We start from the raw sequence: 25,873 nt of genomic DNA on the forward strand, positions 1-25,873 counted from the left end.
TAAGTGCATGCTACCCCTCTCCAAAAGCCCAATTAAGCATGTGTTTACAAATGATGCCACTAATTATCCACCTCTTCTATTTTAATCAAATGTCTTAATGTGCCTTGGAGACATTTCCAAAGCTAAGGAGACATAAAATGTCTTCTCAAAGAACCAATACTCTGAAAACGTAGTGAATTTCTGAGGTAAGCCCTAAGGCTATAGATTTTGTAAACATTTTTTTTTCAGTCTGAGTGAGTTTGGGGTTTTGCCTCATGAAATGTTGAAGAATTTGAATTTCAGATATTTTTTCAGTTGCATTTTGTGATTAGAGGGTGTGCTACTTGCAACTATCCTTCAGTTATTAAACCGGCAAAACTCTTCCATCACTGCCTGAAAGTTCACTTTATGAAGCAGATAATAGTATCTTGCAGCTACTCCTCAAATTCTTGGCCAGTTTTGATCTCTGTTTTTACTTTGCTGATAAAATCACTTTCTGAACCATGCAGTAGAGTGCTGCTATGAAAACACTTCTGAATTACTACCAATCACTGATAGCACAGTCCTGCTGTTGTTCCCCAGCTGTGGTTGTGGGATGGTTCTGCTTGAGCCTACACTGGAATGCTTCCTGCCCCTGAGGCTGCCAAAGCTTATTATTATTATTAAAATTTTATGATATTGTTAATATGTTGTTATATTGCAGGTTTGGAGTTGAGATATTTGCAATATTTTTTCCTTCTTATAAGCAATTTGCATCAAAGAACTTTGCCTGGCACTGTTCCCATCAAAGGTGGCAGATTTGATGTCCCTGCTTGCTCACTGCCTGAGCACTGCATTTCTCCACTAAAGCTCTATTGGGATCAAGTACATTGAAATTTTTGGGATACACTGGAGGGGTAAAAATAAGTCTTTAACCCTTCCTAAATGAGATCTACTCCTTTACTACCTGCTCTTAGCTCTTCCACTCCCAGCTTATTCTGGATTTACCAGCTGCTGTTTTTAGCAGTATCTTTCCCTCTAGGGTCACCACTGACTGTCCAAATGCTGGCTACAACATATTGATTTTAAGGGACTTTTTTGAAAGCAAGTACTTAATAATGGCAGGGCCTGAATACTGAAGAGCCTGTAATGTCTCATACCAAACTTCTTTTCCAGAGGAATACAGCTGATAGAATCCCTAATTTGTACATCTTGATCCTTAGCAACATGGATTCTGTTACAATTTGCCTTTATTCATGTTACCTCTGTGAGTAGTTAATCTGCCCCAAATTTCTCCCTCTCACTTATTTTGTGCACAAGCCTCAAAATAAAGCCACAATCTGCAAAGTTCTGCAGATATATCACTGGGGTATTATCTTGCAGGTCTCTTATGATCCAGAAAAGGGCTTTTCCTCTCTCGACTCCCACTGGACATTCTGACCAGACTGCTACAGCTCTGGCAGGAGGAAGAGGCACATCGTAGTTGCCACCAAAATACCAATCTGTGCTGAGCAATCTTGTTCAGTTTCCCTTCTTTCCCATTCAAAACATCAAACATTTTTCATTCAAGATCACGCAGTTTGCTTGCTCTGCCTTATTTTTAAAGAATCTAAATCTTAAACTGTAGCAAAGCCATTGGTCCTGAGCCAGTGTTGGTTCAGAACAACCTCAGTGCCTTTTCCTCCTGCCCGATTGTAGCTGAGTTGATCCTGAGCAAAGCTGCTCTGCACACAGTTTGTACCCTACACAAAGGGTAAATGCCTCAGAAATCCCTCCTGCTCTGTCTGACAGGGACAGTTGGCATGGGAAAATGATTATTTTACTACTGCTGGGGCAGACCTTACCTCATCCTACCAATGCCCATTTAGTTTTCCTTTGCTATAATTTATTTATACCCTTATCTTGCTTTACTGTAATGTACCACAGTGGAGTAGTGCACCAACATGGAGATTTTCTCCTGATTTTCCCATCTTTTGCCTCCTGCTTCCACTTCTCTGCCTCCAGATTTTTAAAACATGAGTATTTTCTCTTCCTTCCCTCTCTGTGCTGGTTTCTAAAAGGAAGTGAACAGGTGACCTTCAATCACTTTAACAGATAATAAATATTTTACCTGAAAGGACAACATGGAAACAACATGTCTCAGTTGACCGCAGTAATTCTCTTTACTATTATTTTGCTGCTGCAAGGAGCAGAAGCAATGTTTCCATTACAGCAGGAACAGTGGAAAGCAGGAGCTGATGAAAGCTCTCTCGGCTCTCATGCTGCACGGTTTTGCTACCTGCTGCAGAGAACAAAAATGCTCCCAACACAGAGCACTGTATTGTATTGAAATACAGTATTATCCATCTCCCAGGCTTTCTTGTCTGCACCCAAGAGCAGCATCACAGGATGATGGGATAACTTGAGCTGGAGGGGCCCTCAGAGGTCCCTGTCCAAGCTCCAGCTCAGAGCAGGTCAGCTCGGGTCAGACCAGGCCACTCAGGGCTTGAACTGCCTGTGTTTGGAAAACCTCCAAGGATGGAGACGGCACAACTTTGCTGGGCAACTGTGCTGCTGCTGAGTGTCCTCATGGGGAATAGGTTTTCCCTGTATTCATCCAAAACTTTCTTGTTTTGGCTTCTTGTCACCTCTCACCTTGGCTCAATAACCTCAAAGGAAGGGGCTGGATGTGTAGGGTCCCCAAAGCCTTGCCTGCCCCAGGCTGACCAAGCCCTGCTCCCATGGCCTTTCCTCTCAGGGGACGTTCTCCAGCCCCAGCCATCCTGGGGACCTCCCTTACCTTCCCTTCCTCCGGTCTGTCAAGGCCTTTCCTGCAGGGAGAGCCCCAAATTGGACAGAGTACCTGGATATGATCTAGGGAGTGCTGAGCACGAGGGACATGCCCCCCGTCCCCTGGCCATGACAGCAGTGTCCCTGTGCCAGCAGGGCTCCTGCCAGGGAGCAAGCTCTGCATCTGCACCACAGCTCTGCAGCTGCACCACAGCTGCCCTGAGCACAAAACCCTCTTGCTGATGTCTTGGCAGGAGGACAGCCTGCACTTGGAAAGTACTTGGCAGCCTTTTCTCACATCCTTAAAAGCAGCAAGAACACCACATTGCAGAGGAGATCCAAGGTGCTACTATTAAATCATTCAGGAAATATAAAACAGAATCAAGTAAATATTCTTAGAAATACAGTGAGCGGACACCATTAGCACAGCTTAAAAGTGTTGAATTTCCTTTTGCGTCTCTTTCAGCAAAGGGTTCCTAGAAATGCTTACAGTTTGTTAATTTACATGCCAGTGTATAGTTTTGCATTATACCAGATTTCCTGTGAGGGTGGGCAGGCCCTGGCACAGGGTGCCCAGAGAAGCTGTGGCTGCCCCTGGATCCCTGGCAGTGTCCCAGGCCAGGCTGGACAGGGCTTGGAGCCACCTGGGATAGTGGAATGTGTCCCTGCCCATAGCAGGGGGTGGAACGAGATGAATTTAAGGTCCCTGCCAACCTAAACCATTCTGGGATTCTGTGATTCCAACCCACCTTGCACTCCATCTGCCTTTGGAGATCTGCCTTCCTGACAAGTGCATGCTCTCATTTTGAAAATCTTATTTTTGCAGCATTAAGCTTTTCTCACATAGAACAAATTTTACTAACAGTGGTGCATTAGTATCAGAATTTCTTCACTCACCTCAGTGCTGTAGGCAATTAACAAGTGGAGCAATTTTTACCAAAGGGCACTTCTGGTACCACAATAACTTGCCAGACAACATTTTCCTTTCCTTGACACTGATGAATAGCTGAAACTTCAGGAAAATTTCAGTCATTAGTTCTGACTACTGTCATTCTAAAGAGAGGAATGTATCAGAATCTCTTATTCCATTCCATACCAGTTCTGAATTTTAACACTGAAAGAGCTCAACACAACCCACTTCAGAAAAATAATTCTTTAAGAAACCAAATCAAGAGCAAGGACTGTTAAGTCCTGTCCACAGCTGACTCCCTCTGAGATTTATCTGAGACATTTGATCACACTTAGAAAACAGAGATGTTATCCCTGAGTAGCTTAACAATGTCTTGTAAGGATCAATTATAAAGGCTGCAGTATAGGTCATAAGGGGTGTGAGGGAGTGAAAGCTACTCCATAAAATAGTTACTTAAGAATAACCTGACTTAGGTTAGAATTTCTCAAAAATATGTGAAGTTTTGCAAGAAGAGGTGAAGGTCCAAACCAGGACTTTAAAAATATTCTAATTATGAGAACACTAACTATAACACTCTAGGAGAACTTGCAATACTTCATACTGAATTGCCTTAAATACTCCATATCGAATAATCTTAATTATGTTGCTGCATGATTAAAGACTGAAGTATTAATTCAAGCTCACGTCTGATCCCTGTTCACTTTTTACTCACACCAGATTTAATTACACCAAGTGCACTGCCTTGCTATCGCTATAAAACAGTTAATGCCAAGACCAGTAAAGGCAGCTCTGAAGACCCAAAGCTCATAAATACAGTTTTAATTTACCAAACGTTAAAACGCAGACACGGGAAGACAAACGTTTATTTCACGTTAGGACCGCAGAGCGGGCCGGAGATGCTCGAGAACACCTGAAGGTGTATCGTAAACAGAAACACCGCAAGTCTTGCTTCAGCTTCTGTCCCTTGTCCGAGGGCTGTGGGGATGGCGCTGGGCTCGCTGCCTCGCCTGCCCGGCTCAGCTGCTTCCCACAGCCTTCGGGCTCCGGGCACGTCTCTCTCGGAGCGGTGTCCGAGCGCCCCGGAGTTCAGGGAGCAGAGCCCGGCAGGGCCGGCCCGAGGCCGTGCATTCCCGCTCCGGGCAGTGCGGAGGTGGAGGAGCCGCTCCTGCCCGCGGAGCGGGGAATGAGGCGGCGATAACCCAGTTCCTGCGGCCCGCAGGCTCACCTGCCCGGGGACAGCGGGAGCTGCCTGGGCCGGCCCCGCTCCGGCCCGGCCACCGGCCGCGGGGCTGGCTGCGGGAACCACAGGGTCACCGGGGCTGGAGTCACCTCAGGCATCATCGAGGCCAACCTATGCCCAACGCCTCCCTGTCAACCAGGCCACGGCACAAGTGCCACAGCCAGCCTTTCCTTAAATACCTCCAGGGACGGTAACCCCACCGCCCCCCGGGCAGCCCTTTCCAAAGTCTAATCACCATTTCCGGGAAGGAATTCCTCCAGATGTGCGACCTGACCCTCTCCTGGTGCAGCTCAGCCATCCCTGGCCGGGGAGGGCGGTCAATGGAGAGGGGCGGTGGTGCGGAGGGAGCCCCGCAGGACGCGGTGCCGCATCCTGGGGACGGGAAAGGAAAGGGAAAGGAAAAGGACATGGAGCGCTGGCGGCGGCGGGGCCGGAGGTGTGGGCAGGGCGGGGGAAAGCAGCGAGCAGCCCCGGCGGCCACCGCGCCCTGGCCGTGAAGGAGGCGGAGGAGGGCGCGGGGCGGCCCGGGCGCGGCGGCCCCGTCCGCGCTCCCCCTGCCCAGCCCCGGCCATGAATATGTAACTCCCCTCTATTTCCCGAGCTCCATTGCGGAGCCGCCGCTCGCCATATTGCGCTGCGGGGGCTGCGGCGGCACCGCCGGCCACGGAGCGAGGCGGCACCGGCGGGCGGTGAGCGCGGGGCCGGGCGGCGCCGCCGGGGCCCTCTGTCCCCACGGGACCGGGGCGGGTGCGGAGCCGCGGGTGCCTGTGCGCGGTGTCCGAGCGGGGCTGACCCCGGCCGGGGAGGCGGCGGGGCGGCTGCCGGGCTATTCCGGCGGGGCGGGGGTCGGGGTGTCCGGGAGGAGCCGTGGCTAGCGGTCCCATGGCAGCCTGGAGCCCCCGTTGCCCTCAGCCCCGGCCGTGCTGCAGGGCCGCGGGGCACCGAGCCGCCCCCAGGGCCGGCGTGGGGCTGCCGAGCCCGGAGCGGCCGGGGTATCCATGTCTACACACGTACCTATACGTACACAGCTGTCTCCCTATCCATGCACGTAGGGATGCGTGTGTAGGTGCGTGTGTGCAGCCTGGGAGCTGCAGGCAGAGGTCGGGCGCACGGCTCCATCGCAGCCGCAGTACCGCAGCACCAGCCGGCGAGCGCGGCACCGCCGCTGCCATCCCCGGCAAGGGACAGCTCACGGACACGGCCCCGAGCTGCTCCCGCTGGCTCTGCGCATCGCCCCTCTGAGCAGTACGATCCTGGGTGTGATTTATAGCTCGGCCTTCCCGGTCTTTTGTCCCTCCCGGAGCCCGTGCCGAGCGGTGCTGGCGGGGCGGGATGCTCGCGAACTGGGGCTGGGAGCGACCCGGCTGCTCCCGGGAAAATGTCGCTTCCCACAGGGCAGCAGGTGCAGAAGGACGCTGTGCCGGGAGTTGAGGATGTGTCTCCTCCCTGCACATCGCTCCCACTGCCTTCTGTACGAATTTAGCTCTTGCTTCTTGCCAAGTTTTACATTCTGCAGTAGCTCTTCTGGATCGCTTGCCTTCCTTGCACCAGCCCTATGGCACTGTGTGTATATGAAACCAGCACTGAGCAATATTTTTCTCGGGATTTTTGTAAGCTGTTTGTTTTTCTGACCTTCTTCTGTGGGAAATAATTGGATCAAGTGCCTAATTCCACAGAAATCCAGAGGACAGGTAGTAGAGAAAGATGATTTCCAGTATGATAATTCATAATCCAGCCCTGTTTGGAAGTGGTTGTAGCTCTGTGTGATAACTATGCACTGCACATGGGCTTTTAAGGATTAAAGGGAATTGCTTACGTTTGAAAAAATGTGACTGGTGTGCAGGTGAAATTATTATTGCTTGGGGAGAATTCTTTCGTCGAGTGTCATTCATTCAGTGACAAAGACTCGATTTGTCATAGGAGTTCCCTGCAGAGGTGCTCTGATTTGTATTCATCTGTGTTTCCATTAAAAACTTGTGTAATGAGATAATTTGACTTTCTTATACATCATGTCAAGCTCAGAGCTGACATTCAGCTGTCAGCGAAGACAGAGGCACTGGCTGTGACAGCAGTGGATATGGATAAGCAGTATATTTTGCATTAAAAATTTTTGTTGGAAGGATTAGCTTTTTCAGTTGTCTGGAGATGGGAGGAATTTTCACTGGACAGCACGAGCTGCAGTGTCAGGTACAAGTTTGTGGCTGGGTGTGACTGTGACAGTGCCTTTCTGCAATGACAGACAAATCGAGAGCATCTTTAAACCTCACTGCCCCCATGAATTGTCACTTGCAGTGTTTAATAACTGCACACCTGTGGTGTTTAATAATATTGTTGTCTGCATTCAAGTTTCTGATAATAGAGGGACACAGACATTGTATTGGATGTATTTTTTCACTTCTTCAGTGGCTAAAATTGTTGGCCTTTGGCTTCAAAGCTTTGAAGCACCAGCTTTGCTGCAACTGCCAAGAAAAGCACTTTCTGTCATGTCTTAGAGGTGAAATAATATGCAGGTGCCAGCAAAATAAATTGCATGGGTTTTCCTTGGTCAATGATACTTTGTGTTTCAGGAGTGATGAGTGGTAATGGGTTGAGTATAAAGACTTGGTTGGGCATCTTGGGTGATTGGAGCAGAATTCTGGCATTTTCAGTGCTCTGCTGTCATTGAATAGAAATACAGGCTACAGGAAAGCCATCAGTCTTATATGTGAAATAGATGTTGGGCTAAGTGAATTTCTTCATCTTTCTTTTAACTCTTTCCCTCGCTTACAAAAAAAAAAAATGTAATGGGAGGAGGGAAAGGAGCTTTAAAATGAGACTCCAGTCTTCGACTGCTCTGTTATATTTTTCTTAGGAGCACTGAATCTCGTCTTACTGAAGCACCAGCTCTAGGAACATGCATGAAAGAAGCACTGGAGTAAAGGAATTCCTTCCACTTTTTTTTTCCTTAAATACTTTCTACCTTTTTTTTTTTTTTTCCTGAATAGGTCAGCAGTTTAATAATGATGCAGACAGAGAGTAAAGAGATTGGTGAAGAGATGCTGCTGAGCCTCAGCTTGCTTTTGCTTGGTTTTCTGTTGATTCAAATAACTGGCTGTCACAGCTGACCTTAAATTCTTAATTTTCGGAGGAATGAGCAGCATTTGATATTGTGGAACTGTTTAGACTTGTTGCAGTGGAGAAGTATTTTAGTAATTACCCCTGTCTGCTTTCCCCCCACTTGTGGATCCTGGAGCTCTCTTGCAGACAGCAGGGAGTTAGCAGTAGTGTTCTGCTAACTAATTAAAAGCTAATCATTCTTTACTGTTCACCTCTTGGGATAACATTGCACTGTTTTGTGTAAGTATTGGTTTAAACTGTGTTAAGTGTTGCTCCTGTAGTACTGTTTACAAAATGGACAGTCTTACTTGTGAGGGAGTCCTTGAAACAGAAATTGTTCTTTGCTGTTGCCCAGCTTTAGGTGAGAGCTGCCTGCTTGCCAAATTCACTGTTTTGCTTTTATATATTTATTGCAGCCATTAAGTCAATCAGACATAAAATTGCTTGAGTCTTTTTGTCTCTCAAGTGTTGTGGGGGAGTTTATTTTCTGTTTATTAATAACCAAGCTGTCTTTTTGTTCTCATCAAGAAAATTCTGTCACTGTTGCTTGTGGCTTCACTGCCAAATGGGAGAGAAATCCTTGTGGCTCTCTAATATAGCTCTTGGAAGGAACCTGGAATCCTGCACATACCTCTGGCAGAACCAGTCACAGCATTTATGAAGATGCAAAGATTCTGAATTGTAGTGCATGGATGTTCATAGAATTTTTGTTAAAATATGCAAAAAATTTCAAGGGCACAACAGAGGTACTGAAATGATTAAACTTCACCTTACTGATTGAAGTGCTCAGGTCTTGCTTTTGGCAGCTGTTCCTTCAAGGACACAGCAAGAGAGTGGCCTCAAAAAAATGTGCCAGCAGAGCAGGGCAAGGAAGAATTAAAAACTAAGTCTCATTAAAAATATCCTAAGGCAACACATATCATGAATTGTTTGCACTATTTAGTTGCTTGACGGATTCAACTTTTCTAGAGTTTGAGGCTTTACTTTTGTTTACTCCCAAAAGTTTTCAGTCCTTTATCCCTCCTGTTCTGATCTGATACAGCACTGAAATGAATTTTAGAAAGGAATTTTGGCTTTTCTCTTTCCCAGCTGGTTATTAATTCTGAAGTCCAAGGTTAATTTAAGAGATAACTTCATTTTTGAAACTCACCTGGGTAGTCACACACATACTATACAGTATCAGGCTTCATAATATGAAAAAGTTGGTGTAAAATTTAACAAGCAGCAGATAAAATCACAATTCTACTCACTCCCCCAGAGTTCTGCTTAATATTGTTGCTTCACAGGGCTAAATTATGGGTTGGTAATGGCTGTTTTCCTTTTTATATGAATTCTTGGCAAAGGTCTTTGGCACATTTGAGGTCAAGTGTTTGCCTGGTCTATTGACCCACATCAACAGTGAAATGTTGCTGTTCCTGTAACAGTTTTGGGTTTTGTTTCTGCTCCTGGCAGGAGGCATTAATGTTATATTTTAATACTATTTTGGATGAGATATAGGTGATGTGAAAGGCTAGGTTCCAGGATATGAGCTCTAATGATTAAAATAATCTTACTGCCTGATGCATTAGAACAGTGGGCAATGTTTGCTTTTTTGTGTGTGCGTGTACCAAAACCTGAAAAGTTTGCAAATTGATCTTTTAAGATTAAAAAAAAAATAAGCTTTATAATTTAGGAATAGCCTGGTTTGACATCTGATGAGTTTGAGCAGGTGAATTCTGGACACCTTAGAGGCAAGTGATGATATAGATAGTTCTCTGGAAATGTAATGGTATTTTTATGTATTCCAGTTTTTCTAGCTGAGATGTCCAGGAGGGTAGGGTACAGAACTGGGAATGAGGAGCTGACACTGAGGACTGAAGGTTATTGACAGGAATGGAGTGATCTGGGAGGTGGTGTGAAAAGGCCAGATGCATACAGAGTACAGACCTTGTTAGAATAAACTGAAATTTGAGCCTCAGCTCCACAGGAGGGATGTACCTGGGCTCAGGGTGCTTAAATGCTGCTATACTTTCCTGCTATAAATATACAGAGAAACACCAACCTAAAATCAATCACATCTTTGTGTCATGTCCAGAAGTACATGGCTGTTTCCAACACTCATAAAACAGCCTGGAGTTTGATCAACAGTTTGATTTGGTACTTTATTTTCCCGTGTTGCCCTTGACATCTAAACCAGGAGGATTATCTCCCTTTGGACACTTCTGTCAGCATCGGATTCGTGGAGCCCTTGCAGAGGTGTCCAGATGCACAGCAGATGGTTTGTGTGAGGTCACACTCCAGTGTCTCCCAGCCAGGAGCAGCAGCCTGACAGCCAGATTGGAAATGCTGCCCAACTCCATGGATTGATCCATCTCAGGGCCAGGGAATTGTGAGTGGCTGTTAGCTGGAAGATTCCGTACCTCAAAGGGAAAACACTTTCTTAGGCGAGTAAATACAGCCAAGAAGCTGTAAAAGACCATGTGCTTCCAAGCCCATGGGTTTCAGAAATGCCAGTATTATGTTTTCCCTCAGTCAGATGTCATCTGTCCAGCAGCCTTCCAGGGATTCCATAATCACAGCATTAGGTGTAGTTACTTTTCAAGGGAAGATTTTATTTCAGTGTTGAAGAGAAATGCTGTTACATTTACGGGAAAATGGGAGTTTGGGAGTAGTTATTAGGAAAATGAAAACCTTTGCTGTGGTATGACTGAGAGGGACAGTCATGCTGGGAAAAGGTCTTTGGTGTTACCAACTGTTGGGGCTGTTAAACTGCATCGGTGCCTCGGGTTTCTCTGCATTCCTCAGTTTTATTGGCTGCTTTGGGACATTTTTGAGTCTGTGGTCTGGAATTCATGATACATCTTTCCCTCCTGGCTGGGAGTGCTCCAGGGCAGCACTGAGGTTGTGTCTCTTTGCTAACTGCTCTTTGTAGAGTGACAAACCTTGGATTTCTCAGTATTTTAAATGTAGAACTTGGTATGGTCTTGAGTGTGGGGAACATTTGTCACTCATGTATTTACAGATAGTTTTTTTATTGCATTGGTAACTTCTCCATTGTGCCAGTCATCCAGTATCTGACATTCTGTGAGAGTTTACCTATTCAAATGTACAATTTGTGTCTTAATATTAATTTTATAGTTTTATTATAGTTAAATTGTTAGGCAAATAGGATGGCAGGGAGCCAGGTGCAAACACTGTTAAATTGGGATTGTCAGAGTGGTTATCATGTGTTTAATTTTCAGTGAGCATCACTTCAGTTGGAACTGAAGTTGGAATGACACAAAGTCATTGCTGGCAGTCAGGGCTGTAGTGATGCAGGTGCTTTTAAACACTGCTTACCACAGCCAGGGATCCCTGACATGATCATGCCCTGGCATGAATCTGATCCCTGTCTTAATTCCCAGCCACACTGTTGCTCAGGAGTGGCTGCTGGGATGGTTTCTTTCTCTCATAGATCATGGATCCATGGTCCATAAGAGACAAGGGCCACATGGCTTTAAATCTGGAAGAGTAGGTTTGGATGGGCTATTGGGAAGGAATTGTTCCCTGTGAGGGTGGGCAGGCCCTGGCACAGAGAAGCTGTGGCTGCCCCTGGATCCCTGGCAGTGTCCAAGGCCAGGCTGGATGGGGCTTGGAGCAACCTGGGCTAGTGGAAGTGTCCCTGCCCATGGCAGGGGTGGCACTGGATAATCATAATCCTGATGGCTGAATGAACTAAACCCAGTTCAGTAGAACCTTCCTCTCATGCGTTTAGCCCCTTCAGAGATCAGGGTATAGCTAGAGTAAGTGCAATATAAACTCAGCAAGAGACACCTTGAGGAGTGGTGGGCAGTTTGGGAGGCACAGCCTGGTGCGGTGGCATCTTTGTTCAGGATCACCGAGGAGTGATTTCCAGAGCAGGGAACAAAAGGAGCTCCAGGCCAGAACCTGATTTGGCTGTTTCCTGGGGGATTTTTGATCCAGAGAGGAACATAACTTCAGAGTGAATACTAAACATACTAGATTATAATCTAGTAGCAGTTGTCCTGGATTACAACTGGATGTAAAGCTATCTGAACTGCCAGGGAACTACAGAGAAGGTTAATTCTTTCAAATAGTGTCTTCCAGATTGTGTGGAATTTTTTTTTCAAATCAAGCTCTAAGCCAATAAGTAAAACCAGAAAAAAACTTAAATTTCAGAATGCTTTAATTGAATAATTTGAAATGAATGATTGAGTTGAGTACTCTGTGAAAACGTGCAGTCTGTTCCCAATACTAGTCATGGTGTGAAAGAGAGTAAAGCTTAAAGCTCTAAACCTGTTAAACTTCCAAGTAACTGCACTATGAATACCTGTTTTTAAAGGAATTAATCCTTAGGAAGAAAAGCCTGAAATGGTTGAAGGTGCTGTTGAATTTGGCACACTGAATAGAAGTCTAACTGTCTTACTGTTTTAAGTCTCAATATTTTTTAAGTCTCAATATTTACCTTTTACAACTTGGAACAGAAATCAGTTATTTCTAAGATTTTAATACTCTCTAAAAATGTGTGTAATCTTTTTTTTTTTTTTAAGAGCCTGATGCAATTTTTTTCCTCATAAGTGGTTTTTTTTTCATTAAAGTATCATAGAAAGTTGAATGGGGGTGGTGTGGTTATGGTCACACCTGAGCTGGGTTTGTGGGTTCTGTCTCCAGCTGCTTGGTACCATTCCAGCCTTTCTCTGATCTCAAGGTGTGCTGACACAACCACACTGCAGATGCTCTTTAGCCTTTGTCTGCAAAGCCTTTTGGAGCATAATCCAGGTTTGTGAGGGATCCCTGATGGCATCCCCTGCTCCCTGTTTAAAGCAGGACCACCATCAAGGTTAGTGTTGGGCTAGAGTGCAGAAGAAATGTTACATATTCAGAACTGGCTCATTTTCAGCAATAGGACTAAGGAGCTGTTACTCATTGTTGGATGTGAGGGTGGAAACCTGTGAAAGGTAAGCTGGGAAGGGCAGGAGCAGAGAAATGGTGGTGCTGAGCTCCTCCTTTGGCTGCCCACAGATCTGACTGCTCTGCTCTAAGTGCTGTCAGCTGGATTTTATTTTTACTGGACAGTTTCAGGAATGGGATAGCCAAATGCCCACCCTACTTCAGTCATGACTACGTTGGAGTAAATAATTAAGTATATTTCAGTGTAAGAGGTTGTAAAGTGGATGTGGTGTGTAACAAGTGTGGATATTAGTCTGCTGGAGTTTTTTGTCCGAGCACTTTTGGAAGAAGGACATCCCAGCATAAATTCCCCAGTCAGTGAGCAGGCAGGAGATGCAAGGGCCTTTCAAACAGGGTGTTCCTTACTGTTACTTTTTCCTGTAACTGCCTGTTTTCCAGCATTTCAGGAACAAGACTTACTTTCCTAAATTTTTAAATCCCAGCTGGTTTTCTTCAAATTTGTAATACGTTGGTTTATCAGTCAGTTCTGGCTTTGATAGTGACAGATGTGTGTACCCTGTAATTATGGAGTTTGTGCCTAGGGTTTTTGCTGTGCCTGAAGACCGAGTCAGTCTGAAGGGTTGCAGGAGTCCATATAATATTGATTAAGGTGGTTTACTTTATGATTGACAAGAATGGCCCTCTGGCCACAGAACTAATCCAAACAGCTACTGCTTGTTGGCTCTGAGAGAGAGAGGTTTAATCTGCCAGAGGGCAGCGTTAGATGGGATATTGGGAAGAAATTTCTGCCTGTGAGGGTGGGCAGGCCCTGGCACAGATTACCCAGAGAAGCTGTGGCTGCTCCATTCCTGGGAATGTCCAAGGCCAGGTTGGATGGGGCTTGGAGCAGCCTGGGACAGTGGAAGGTATCCCTGCCCATGGCAGGGGGTTGAAACTGGATGGTCATTTAAGGTCCCTTCCAATCTGAATTGTTTTGTGACTTTATAAATGTGGTTTCACCCCAGTTAGCCTGTTGTTGTGTGACTGGTTGCCTTCTTCTTTTATCCAGAGGGAACAGACAAGTCATAAAGGTAAAAAGATGATAAAAAGTCTAAGGTTGTGGTGCGTTACAAGTTTTTTCAGTGTTTGACTTCACGTTGTTGCTGGTGCTCACACATGTGGCCTGTGAAGAAGCGATCCCATCTTCGTTATAAAGTGGAAAAGATGTGAAATGTTGAACAGGTGAAAAGTGGGTTTTGTTGAGGTGAAATCTGTCTCATACTGTGAGCTGGGAAAATGAGTGTGAGAAACCTGTCATGTAAGACTTTTTTGAAAAACAGTGCCAGAAGGGATGCAGAGGAAGAGTGAACTATGCCAGTGATTCTTAGGAATGTGAAATTTCACTGGACTAAATTTCCAGACTGAAGAACAAATGTGAGGTTTGACATTTTTTCTCTATCTTCTGTCCCTTTGCCAGTAGTAGTTAATAAAGAGTCTGTTGTACCTTCAGTCTAGAAACTTTACGCTTCATATTTTTCCCTCTGAACACAGTGTCAAGAGCAGGAAAATAATCTTCCTTCAGCTCATGAAAACTTCCTACTTTTGTAGCTCTAGAAACAATCAGCCAGTGTGACCTGAGCCATGCATGATTTCTTGCTTCAAATCTAGTAGCAGTGGACTGTCCTAAAAAGAAACTGAAGAGTCAGCTAAGTGTAGAGGTGTTTCCCACCTCACTTCCCCAAACAAATGGAGAAGGTTATTCATTGATGCAACATCTGAAACGATGGTTCGCTGGTTTTGTGACTGCTGGTTGGTACTTGGTGGCTGTTAACATGGTCAGTGCAATTCTGGGTCAAAATGCCTCTCCTGACTGTGGAGATGGATGTTTGATCCTGGTGCCAGCTGTGGGTGTTGCTGGGTTAGATTTTAGCAGTGTGAGGAAACACAATCCAATCTGAGAGCCACCAGTGCCAGAGGGAAGAGTCAGGCCTCGTTCACATGCATTTTTCAGGAATGATATAGATATGGAAATTTTAGGGGATCAGGGGAAAAGCTGAGCAGGCTTACTGATTGATGATCAACAAGAGTAAAAACTCCATGGAGCATAATTTGTTTTTGTTGTTGATCCAGCATGCTTGAATTGACCACTGCTCCTCAGATTTCCCTTGCCAGAGACAGAGAAGGTGTTTGGTAGTGACAGGATGAGCTGTGTGGATCTCTGCAGCTTTCAGCTGGCTTTAAGGCCACTGGTATTCTTCTTAAAATTTGAAAGTACTATCACTGCAGCCCTTAGGGTGAGAGTGAAGCACTTGGCATCTCAGATGAGAGGGATTTCTGGTAAAGCTGGTCAGTTACTCATCAAAACAGCTGTACAGAGTCCTGTGCAGTGTAGCCTGGGGCTTGTAGGTGTGGCTACAGGATAAATTCCAGACTCACTGAGCCTGGAAAAGACCTCCAAGATCTTCAAGTCCAAGCTGTGCCAGATCCCCACCATGTCACCACCACCAGAGCTCTGAGTGCCACATCCAGGCCTTCCTTGGCCACCTCCAGGGATGGGGACTCCAGACCCCCCTGGAGAAGGGGGGACTCCAGGCCCCTTCAATGCCTGACCACCTTTTCCAGGAAGAAATGTTGGTGTTAATGTGGTTGTTGTGCAATGGATGGGTTTGGTGATGGCCTGGCCCCAGAGCTGCTGTTCTGTGTTAGCCAGCACGTGAGTTGAGCTGAGGAATTGCCTGTACAGGCAGGGACTGCTGGGATGAGCTCTTCGCTCAGGTGTGGAGAGCAGGCTCCTGTCTAGGACAGGCTGGATCCTCTGGGGCTCTGCTTGGTCTTGGTCCATGTGCTTCAGCAGGTTTTGGCAAGGGTTGTGATTAGCAGCTCCATGAATTTCTTTCAGCTGCTGGAATGATGGTTAATTGAACGTGTCAGTTTTAAAAGCACACAAGAGTGGTATCCAGTGCAGACATAGAATGATGTTTGGCTTCTATTAGAACAGCATGAAAAAATCCTTATCCTGGAGCACTTGGCTTCCTGTACACCTGGAATTGCCTTAAATATTAGTAGAAATTAGAACATAGAGAAACAGTGTTTCCCTTCTTTGCTGAGATGTGTCACTTAATACCATCATTAAATTCATACCACTGAATAAGTGAAATAAAACACCTGACAGGACAGCCCAGTGCTTCAGTTTGCAGCTGGGGTTTCTCACCTCTGCTGGGCTGGTGAGGTCTTAACTGGACATGGCACTTCTCTGATCCCCACAGAGGAACATGTCTTCTGTGACAAGTAAACTGCAGTTTTAGGGCACGACATTTACACAGTAAAATTGGAGTTGGAGGTGGCCTCTGAGAGGAATTGGAGTGAGAAAAAGGGGGAAGGGCTTCAGACTGACAGAGGGTATGTTTGTGTTGGATGTTGGAGGAGGTTGTTCCCTGTGAGGGTGGGCAGGCCCTGGCACAGGGTGCCCAGAGAAGCTGTGGCTGCCCCTGGATCCCTGGCAGTGCCCAAGGCCAGGCTGGATGGGGCTTGGAGCAGCCTGGGACAGTGGAAGGTGTCCCTGCCCATAGCAGGGGATTGGAACTGGATGATCTTAAAGCTTCCTTCAAACACAAAGTATTCCAGGGTCCTGTGATTCTACTAAATAGACATAATATATTTTATGTCAGTTTTTTTTCCCTCTTTCCTCAAAATAAGGAAAATACCAAATGAGAAAACTTTGATTTCTGTGCCTGGATGAAAGTAGATCTAGTACTCTGCACAGCTTATCTTGCTTTTCCCTTCACAATTAATTAAAGCTTATATAGTAATCTTGTTCTCCAGAGAGTTTGGGCCTTTTCATAAAGAACTTAATGAGTTGGAAAATAGATTATAATGTATGTGGTAGATGCCAATAGAAAATGCATTTGGCTGCTGAATTGAAGGGTCTGGAAACCCAGATTTAAAAAAGGAATAAAATAAAGCATTTCTACTTCTTCCACCTAGAAAAAAGGTCTGCAATTGCAGTCTTGCCACTTACATAGTTACAATATTTTTTTTAAACATGCCACTGTCTGGGATAAGTTTTCCTGCTCAAGGCAGGCACTTCTGGAGTCATGGGAAACAATGCCTCCTCTCCCCCAGCATAAAAGTATTTTCTGTTCAGAAACAGTATTTTCTTCTGTCCCTTTGCAGACTTTTTCACATCTGCAGTGACTCTGTGTGGTAATTTTGCCTTATCTCATACAGTAGGTACTAAAATTTTGATGGAACAGCACTGCAGTTTCTCTGGGTTTTTAAAATAACTATTATTATTTAAATTATGCAGTGACTGGTTTTCTCTTGATCTTTCAGCATCCTTCAAACTTCTGATGGGAAAGCCATCAGGGCTGTGTTTTGAAGAAGAAGGAAAAGCCCTCGTGGTGTGCTCCAGTGAGCACATCTGACTGGTGTGCTGTGTCCCGTCTCATTTTGCCCTTCCCCTCGGTGTAGGAAGCAGACCCTGCTTGACCCATGTGCATGTTTGGAAGTGGGTGTTTCAGGAATATTTTCCGCATCAGGTGGCATTTGTGGCCCATGTTCTCTGGCCCTCAGTTCTGTGTCACTTTTGTTTAACAACTGAATTGATTTTTGCCAAGTATTCACGGCTGAGCAGCTCCCCCAGTTCTCCTGGAGTGGTACAAGCAGGGGATTATCCTTGTGTGACACAGCAGAGCCTGGTACGTGGGGGCACGGGTGTTCCCTGGAGCCTCTGCTGGGCTGGACACACGCTGCTGTGGCTTGGGAGGGGAGAGGATCCTGAGCCAGACTCACCTGAGTGCTCAGCCCGTGTCCCTTCTTTCCCCAGCCATGTCTCAGGCCGTGCAGACCAACGGGACGCAGCCTCTGAGCAAGACCTGGGAGCTCAGTCTGTACGAGCTGCAGAGAACACCCCAGGTAATCACAGAGCTCTGGGACTGCTAGGCTCGGGAGGGACCTCTGGAGATCAGCCAGTCCAACCCCCTGCCCAGGCAGGGTCACCCAGAGCAGGTGACACAGGGGCACGTCCAGAGGGGTTTGGGATGTCTCCAGACAGGGAGATTCCACTCCCCAGGCAGCTGTTCCAGGGCTCTGCACCCTCCAAGGGAAGTTCCTCCTCGTGTTGATGTGGAGCTTGTTGTGTTTTAGTTTATGGCCATTGCTCCTCATCCTGTCACTGGCACCACTGAACAGAGTCTGGGACCATCCTCTGACACCCCTTGGAGGTGCTTACATGTATTAATGAGAGTCCCCTCTCAGTCCAGACTGACCAGGCCCAACTCCCGCAGTCTCTCCTCATCAGAGAGGTGCTCCAGATCCCTCATCAGCTTCATGGCCTCTCCTGGACACTCTCCAGCAGCTCCTTGTTTTTATTGTGTGTTGCAGGGCTGGCAGCACTGGGGTTTTGTGTGCTTGTTGTGTTTGTGTGTCCTGTCTCTTTGCTGCATTCCTTTGGGTAAAACATGCTGTCTCCACGAGGAAGGGACTCAATCCCAGGAAAGAACCTTTCCCTCTTTTGCTGCCAGGAGGCCATCACAGATGGCCTGGAGATCGTGGTGTCCCCCCGGAGCCTGCACAGCGAGCTCATGTGTCCCATCTGCCTGGACATGCTCAAGAACACCATGACCACGAAGGAGTGTCTGCATCGCTTCTGCGCCGACTGCATCATCACCGCCCTCAGGAGCGGGTACGTGAGCACTGCCAGGGGACACTGCCAGGGGACAGGGAGGGGACGCTGCCAGGGGACACTGCCAGGGCATTGGTGGGGGTGGGGACACACTGCCAGGGAGGGGTCACTGCCAGGATGTGGTGGGGGTGACACTGCCAAGGCCTGAGGAGGTGACGCTGCCAGGGCATGGGAATGGGACGCTGCCAAGGCACGGGGAGGGGACACTGCCAAGGATGGGACACTGCCAGAGGACAAGAAGGGGATGCTGCCAGGGGCAGGGACAAACACTGTGGAGGAAAGAAGGTTTGGACAGTCCATTGCACTTGAGGTGGAAGTGTCCTTGGTTGGGGCGTTGATGTGGGACAGTGCACTGGGAGTTTCTGAATGTGCAGCACACCTTTCAAATCCTGTTTTTCCATGTTCAGCCGTCTCTGGAAGACAGATCAAATTGCTTCCTCATGACAAATAATTTCATAATTCTATTTCTTACAAGGAGTTGAAGTCCTTTTTTCTATTCTTTTTGTCCCTTAGATCCAGTAACAGTAAAACAAAAATACACATTACTGACAAAAATGGGTTTCATTTCCCTTATTCTTCCTTTTCCTAACAATACATTTCAAATTATGTGGCCTTCAGCCATTTCAAATGCAGTTTCTATTGCAGGAGAATTTGGTTTAGACTATGGTTAACAAGAAAAGTCCAGCTAAAAGCTACTCCATCATCTCTTCTTACTTAAAAATTTCTTCTAACATCTCAGGTCCCGGACTGTCTCTCTTCTACTATAAATCAAGGAGGAGTAATATTTTACAAAGCTTTTTTCTAGGATAGGGTTAAAAGTTCAGACTCCTTGGATGGCTGAAATCTCTGTCTAGAACTCTTAACTCTTACACTGGGCATCTTCTCCTTCTCTTTTGCTGGCAAATTTCCAGGTGCCGTCAGGCTCTCTGTCTCTTTCCCTCTGGGGGGGGAACAAAGGCATTTCTGCTTCTCTACTTTTCTGTCTGCAGGAGCTGGCTTGGTTCTAGTCTTTCAGCCTCCTCGGCTTACTTCTTTTAGGCTGCATGGCTCCCCCTCCCCTACCCAGCCTGGCTGGGTAGGAGAGGTTTGCACTGCACTCTCTGACGACTGGAACCAAAGAGACAACTCCCTTGGGAGTTCTTGCTTTTAACTCCCTGTGTTCTCAGAGGCATGTCTATACTTTTAGTGGTCACTCCAGGTGCTAATATCTAAACCTGACTACTGATTGGTTTGACCAAACTTCTTGAAAAAATTCACTTCCATGTCAAACCACAACAACAGTTTACTCAAACATACTTTAAAATAAAAGAGCAGCAGGGAGAGATATGTTTGGGATCTTTGTTTAAATATCTGCAACTACCTGATGTGTCAAGAGACAGAAACCCCTTTCCAGATTTACTGTAAATACTGAGTCTTAGCGAGCACCTTGACCAAGAATGGAAGCAACAGGACAGAGTTTTGTTACTGCTGGAGAGTTAAGTATTGTTTGCTTCCTTCTTGCCCATGTCCAGGAACAAAGAATGTCCCACATGTCGCAAAAAGCTCGTTTCAAAAAGATCCCTGCGGCCAGACCCCAATTTCGACGCTCTCATCAGTAAGATTTACCCGAGCCGGGATGAGTACGAGGCTCATCAGGAGAGGGTGCTGGCCAGGATCAGCAAGCACAACAACCAGCAAGCCCTGAGTCACAGCATCGAGGAGGGATTAAAGATTCAGGCTATGAACAGGTACATAATCACCTCGTTTGCCTTCAGGCTAAAAATACAACGGCTGTCCTCGTGCCCTGTGGAGCTTGAGAATCTTCTCCTCTCCTCTGATATCTGCCAAAACCATTTTTAACCTTTGGCAAAAGGATTTTTAACCTTTTATCTGCTATCAGAAATCTCTGTATCACTCCCTGTGACTTCTGTGGCAGCCTGATAGAAACTTCAGCTTAGCTTTACCCAATTATGGCTGTCATGTCTTAGATAAGAAACCATAACACCATAAATCCTGTACCAAAATGCTACCCTTACATGCCAATAAATGTGCAGAATACCAGGATTTGGGGCTTAGTTGTGACTTAATTCACAGGCTGGAATATGTGTTGTTACACCGTGATGAAATTCCAGATGTGCATTTAAACCTAAGAGAGCCAGCTGGGAGAGAGGCCCCAGACTTTGCATGATAAAGCATGGTGTGATTTAATAATTCTAATCACATGTGGATCCATGCTTGGATGAAAATAATGGTCTGCAATTGCCTGAAAAACAACTGTGTGAAGTTAAAATAGTCTTAAAACATAGCTAAAAGGTGTTTGAGGAACATGAAAAAATGAATAGTTCTGTCTATGAGTATATTTCTCTACTGAAGAATTAATATTAGTAATTTTTTAAACTTTAGATCTCTCTGAAATGTTCAGTGCTTGCGTGCGCACATGCCTCACTTGGGGAGGAGGTGTGTTGTGACCTGGCTGGATTCTGGATGGGTCAGGGTGTATCTCTGCCTGTTTGTGGCCAGGTTGCAGCGGGGCAAGAAGCAGCAGATTGAGAATGGCAGCGGGGCCGAGGACAACGGCGACAGCTCCCACTGCAGCAACGCCTCCACACACAGCAACCAGGAAGCGGGGCCCAGCAACAAGAGGACCAAAACCTCGGATGACTCTGGGCTGGAGCTGGACAACAACAACACCACTGTGGCCATAGATCCCGTGATGGACGGGGCCAGTGAGATCGAGCTGGTGTTCAGGCCTCACCCCACCCTCATGGAGAACGATGACAGTGCGCAGACAAGGTCAGTGACCCTTTGCCATCTCCAGGTATTCTGCGGCTATTTCCTGGTGATTCGGTTTTCCATCACTTCTTGGGGCTTCTGAACATCAATTTACCTCAGTCATACCACACCCTATTTATTTGTATCACAGGATGAAGTGGCAGGGACCTTAAAGCCCATCCAATGCCACCCTCTGCCATGGCAGGGACACCTTCCACTATCCCAGCTTGCTCCAAGCCCTGTCTAATCTGGCCTTGGATACTTTCAGGGATCCAGGGGCAGCCACAGCTTCTCTGGGCAACCTGTGCCAAGGCCAGATACAAATAAGCACTCTCCCCTTCTTTGTGTTCCAAGTCAGGTAGATGGTACTGCTCAACTATTATAAAAAATAGAGTCATAAGGTGTTTTAAGCCTTTGATCACAAATAAAGATGTTTTTAAGGTTTTCTAGCATTGCAGTTCAGTAGTGAGATGATGGTGTTATATCAGCCCCTTTCTACTTTAAGATTCTTTAGGAATAAACAAACCTTGTAAAAGTGTCAGCAGTTTACAGAGCAGCTTTGTGTCAGCAGGATTTGCAGGCTGGCAGCTTTTCCTGACTCTTTTTGTTCATAATCCAGTCCAAGCACAGATTGCAAGTTTTGACTCACAGCAGAGAGTAGTTTTCTGGTGTTTCCTCAGGTCTTTTCTTGTCTTTCTCTGCTGATGAGACATCTCTCTGTGATGTGTGTAAATCTATGTGAAGCTTCAGCTGGGAACGGTCTCTAAAGGCCTTTTCACAGCTGACCTTTAATAGTTGGGGCGTTGCAATGGTTTTTCCCACAGCTGCTGCTGTGCATTATCGATGATCTGTGTGGCTGCTGTCGCAGGTACATCAAGACCTCGGGCAATGCCACGGTTGATCACCTGTCCAAGTACCTGGCAGTGAGGCTGGCCTTGGAGGAGCTGCGGAGCAAAGGCGAGTCCAACCAGATGAACCTGGACACGGCCAGCGAGAAGCAGTACACCATCTACATCGCCACCGCCGCCGGCCAGTTCACCGTAAGCACCGCGCTGCCCCGCTCACCTGGCCAGCCACAGCCCTGCACGCACGTCTGCTCAAAACCCGCTCTGCTGGCCTCGGGAAAATTCGTGGCACCAGCTTATTTAGCAGCAGATCACTTGCTTTTTTGGCAAAAACTTGGTTGGTAGAAAAGGAGGCATAGAAATTACTTGGGGAAAATGCAGTGATGGCACCAACCATGACCTGGCTTATGCCATTCTTCTGCAATTAAAATTGAAGAGGGGAAAAACATTACTTCACTTGAGAATCTTTGTGGTTTTTAGCTTGTAACTTGTGCCACATTATTGGTGACTCCTTCAAGTCAACACATTTAAGCACTGATTTAAGTAGCCTGTTTTACAGCACAACACCAGATGACCTCATTTGTTCCCATTTTGCTGTTCTCTTCTAGGTACTAAATGGGTCCTTTTCCCTGGAACTGGTCAGTGAGAAGTACTGGAAAGTGAACAAACCCATGGAACTGTACTATGCCCCCACCAAGGAGCACAAATAAGTGCTGGGAAACTGGGATGGAACTAACTCTTTTTATAGCTACAACTTCTTTAATATTAAAATAAGGCACCACCAGTATCTTCATGGACAACACACGTGGTGCCTTCAGGCACTCTCACTATACTCAGTAATATGACTAGACAGTATTCTGGGCTGTATTTAATTTAGTCTTTGGGTTGGGTTTTTTGGTTTTTCCCTAGGAGACTAAATGACCTCCAGTGCATTCCAGTGTTTGAGATGCTTTTTTTGTTCCTAATGCATGATATCTGATCCAGTGTTCCGGTTTGGAATGGCTTCGTTTTGTCCAGGTAAATCTGGATTTCTGCTCCATCGGACACAGTTAATAGTAGCCTCTGTGAAGTGTGGAGTGTTGGGTGGCCAAGGAAGTCTGTTCAATAGTAGCATATGCCAAGAAATGTGTTAAATGTTGGAATTTGGTGACTGTTACCCATCTGAAGAATGATTGGTAGAGAATGGATTTGGGATAGTCTTGCAGCTAGAGGTAATCAGATTCCCTAGGAAAGGTTCATTAAGACATTTTCTTGTGAACAAAGGTGAATTTTGCATCTTGTGAGAGGTATTGCTGCCAATGGCAGGGGCTTGGACCGAGATGGTGTTTAAGGTTCCTTACAAGTCCAACCATCCTGGGATTCTGGGATTCCAAAGAGAGCTGCAGTGAGAAAACTGACACTTTAAAACCTTGCTGTTTACTGGGCTTAATTTAATACTTCAGTGCAAAGTGGTTCATCAGATTGGTTTGGTTTTGTTTTTAATGGCTATTTCAGTCAAAAAACACCCAAACACCTCAAACCCGTAACTCTTCCCCATGCAGGACATGCCAGTCTTGATTCCTGCCTGGCTCCTCCTGCAGTGTTGCCCTGTCCTCACAGCTGAACTGAAGGATGGATGTTTCACAGCCCTGCTCTGTTCCCTAGAGGAGGATCTCTGTGAATGTGCTGTAAAGAATTGTTCAGAAAACTTTTTTTGTTAAAGCAAATCCCCTAAATTCCAGCACATAGCCATCCAAATGCTTTGCTTTGGAGAACTGTGCCACCCCAGCAGGGACCTTTTCCCGGTGTCAGGTGAGTAGGGAAGACTTCGATTGTAAGCTGCTCCAAGATTCTGCTTTTGTTACTTTGCCATAGCTTTAACAAACATGGCTTAGCACTTTGGAAGACAACTTCAGTACTTGACAAAGTTTACCATTTAGTGTCTTACATTTAGGCTCAAGTTTCCCAACGTGGCAGTGGGCTGTGCTGTTAGGCCTGGTAGCTGCTGGTACAGCCCTTGTACCCTGGTTCTGGACCATGCTGTGGCTCTGAGGGGGCAGCTTGACCTGTCCCATGTCCTGTCTGAAGGGAAGCTGTCACCACGAGGTTCCCTTTGCTCTAAGACTTGCTGATGAACCCTCCCGTTTGCCCCTGAGGCTTGAAACAGAGTTCTTGGTAGGTGGGAAGCACCAGGCTTTCCTCAACATGGTGTGGTTTACACTCCTCCTGTGTCCTGCCTGGACTCTCACTGGCTTTGGCATGTGATACAAAAGTATTCTGCTGCTCGGGGATTCTCCTGGGAAGGATTTGCCCTTCCCTGGCTCTGGGCTTTCCTAGCACTTGTAAATAGTGTCCCTTCTGGCTGCTGTTCAGATCAGCTTTATCCCGCTGTGGAAACTGCACTGGCTTCTTTGAGTAACTTAATTATTTCCTCTGACTGGAGAGCCTTGGGCTTTTATGACATGAAATGGAAGAGTTCAGGCCTCAGAGCAGCTGTTAGGGACCTGTTTTTGCTGACTTTGTGAAGCGTTGCTGTATAGACTGTAGTGCATGTCCTTGGAATATAATGGGGGGTGGGGGAGTGGCTGTGCTAAATGCTTTAAAGTTACTGGGGAGAACTCCTAGATTAGTGCCAGCATCCCTCCTGGGGGGGAGCTGAGGGGAGGGACAGTCCCTTAAGCAAGAGAGGTGTTGTGAAGCTGAGCAGTCTGTCTAGGAGCTGTCACTTTGTCTCCAGTTCTTTTGAAAAGCGTGAGAGAATGTGAAGCTTTTATTTTCATGTTGTAGTGAATTTCCTGAATATTTATGTTCTTTAAATATTATATATATAATGTAGTTGTTTGATTAAATAATTGATTGCACTGTGACTCTTTAGTGCTATAAACTATTTTATTTTCAAAATGCCATTATTCTTCCCCCTTTTAAAGCCATGTTCTTTTCTAAGTACATCATGTGTGTTACGTACGGGTAAGCCTAATATCCAACTAAAGTATCTTCTATCCAACTAAAGTCCCACTGAAATGCTCAAATTGACAATAAAAGCAAAAATGTTATCAACAGCCTGTTGGGAATTGCAGTGCTGCTTCCTCTTGTGGTTGATGAAGGACCCCCTTTGGGCAGTGTTTGCGTTTGTGCTGCCACGCCTGGCACTGTGCAGGTGCAGCTCAGCTCCCCCAGTGGTGGCTGTTACAGACCCCTGAGAGGAGCTCAGCTCCTGAGCCTTGAGTGAGAAATAGGAGCACACAGAAGGTATCAGCTCTTCCACTGACCTGTCACAGGTGCTGCTGTTCCAACCAGATCCTGCAGCCTGAGGAAGGGGATGAAGGAGTTTTACAGCACTCAGGTAAAACCCAGCAACTTTGGGTGCATTTAACTATTAGGCTTCAGTCAATAGCAGCAGAGAGCAACTGTAATGAAGCCCTTCAGTGAGGTGTATTATTTAGAGATCAAGTTTTGTTCCTTTCCTTGTTGTCTCTACATTCACCACATTTAACCAGAGGATGCACCTTGAGTTAAGAGGCAATACTTGAGTATGGCCACTGTAGGGTTTCTTGAGATGCACTGAACATGAACAGTCTCTGACTGAGGAGATCCTGCTGCTCTCTGGGCCACCACTGGTTACCCAAATTGCCTCTGAACAGCTTCAACTCCCAGAAAGCTTCCTGGCCATGTGGGTCCATGCAAGGAGGAACAAGATGTCCCAAGCTCCAGACTCAAACCTACAGTAATGTTCTGCCAGCTGATTATGGCAGGACTGACTCTACCTGGTCAAC

The 25,873-nt window shown here is 46.3% G+C and overlaps 1 protein-coding gene and 1 long non-coding RNA gene across 5 annotated transcripts; one reads left to right on the forward strand and one right to left on the reverse strand.

Annotated features, from left to right (window-relative positions):
- Window positions 1-4,482: 4,482 nt before the first annotated feature.
- On the reverse strand, window positions 4,483-5,300 carry LOC128791941 (uncharacterized). Its single transcript, XR_008432232.1, has 2 exons — window positions 5,113-5,300; window positions 4,483-4,988 (listed from the first exon to the last, which is right to left on the reverse strand). It is a non-coding gene; the product is annotated as an uncharacterized LOC128791941 (long non-coding RNA).
- Window positions 4,982-25,159, forward strand: RNF2 (ring finger protein 2). 4 transcript variants are annotated; one of them, XM_053949894.1, is made up of 7 exons: window positions 4,982-5,067; window positions 17,668-17,756; window positions 18,365-18,525; window positions 20,037-20,252; window positions 21,025-21,297; window positions 22,145-22,316; window positions 22,730-25,159. In XM_053949894.1, exons 2-7 carry the CDS (start codon window positions 17,670-17,672, stop codon window positions 22,829-22,831), a joined length of 1,011 nt encoding a protein of 336 aa, XP_053805869.1. In that variant the 5' UTR covers window positions 4,982-5,067; window positions 17,668-17,669; the 3' UTR covers window positions 22,832-25,159. The 4 variants fall into 4 exon arrangements, with proteins under 4 accessions (XP_053805869.1, XP_053805867.1, XP_053805870.1 ...); XM_053949892.1 differs by lacking the exon at window positions 4,982-5,067 and adding an exon at window positions 5,436-5,566; XM_053949895.1 differs by lacking the exon at window positions 4,982-5,067 and adding an exon at window positions 5,925-5,943.
- The last annotated feature ends 714 nt before the right edge of the window (window positions 25,160-25,873 follow it).

This window comes from Vidua chalybeata, chromosome 9 (assembly GCF_026979565.1).
Source record: "Vidua chalybeata isolate OUT-0048 chromosome 9, bVidCha1 merged haplotype, whole genome shotgun sequence".
Taxonomy (NCBI): domain Eukaryota; kingdom Metazoa; phylum Chordata; class Aves; order Passeriformes; family Viduidae; genus Vidua; species Vidua chalybeata.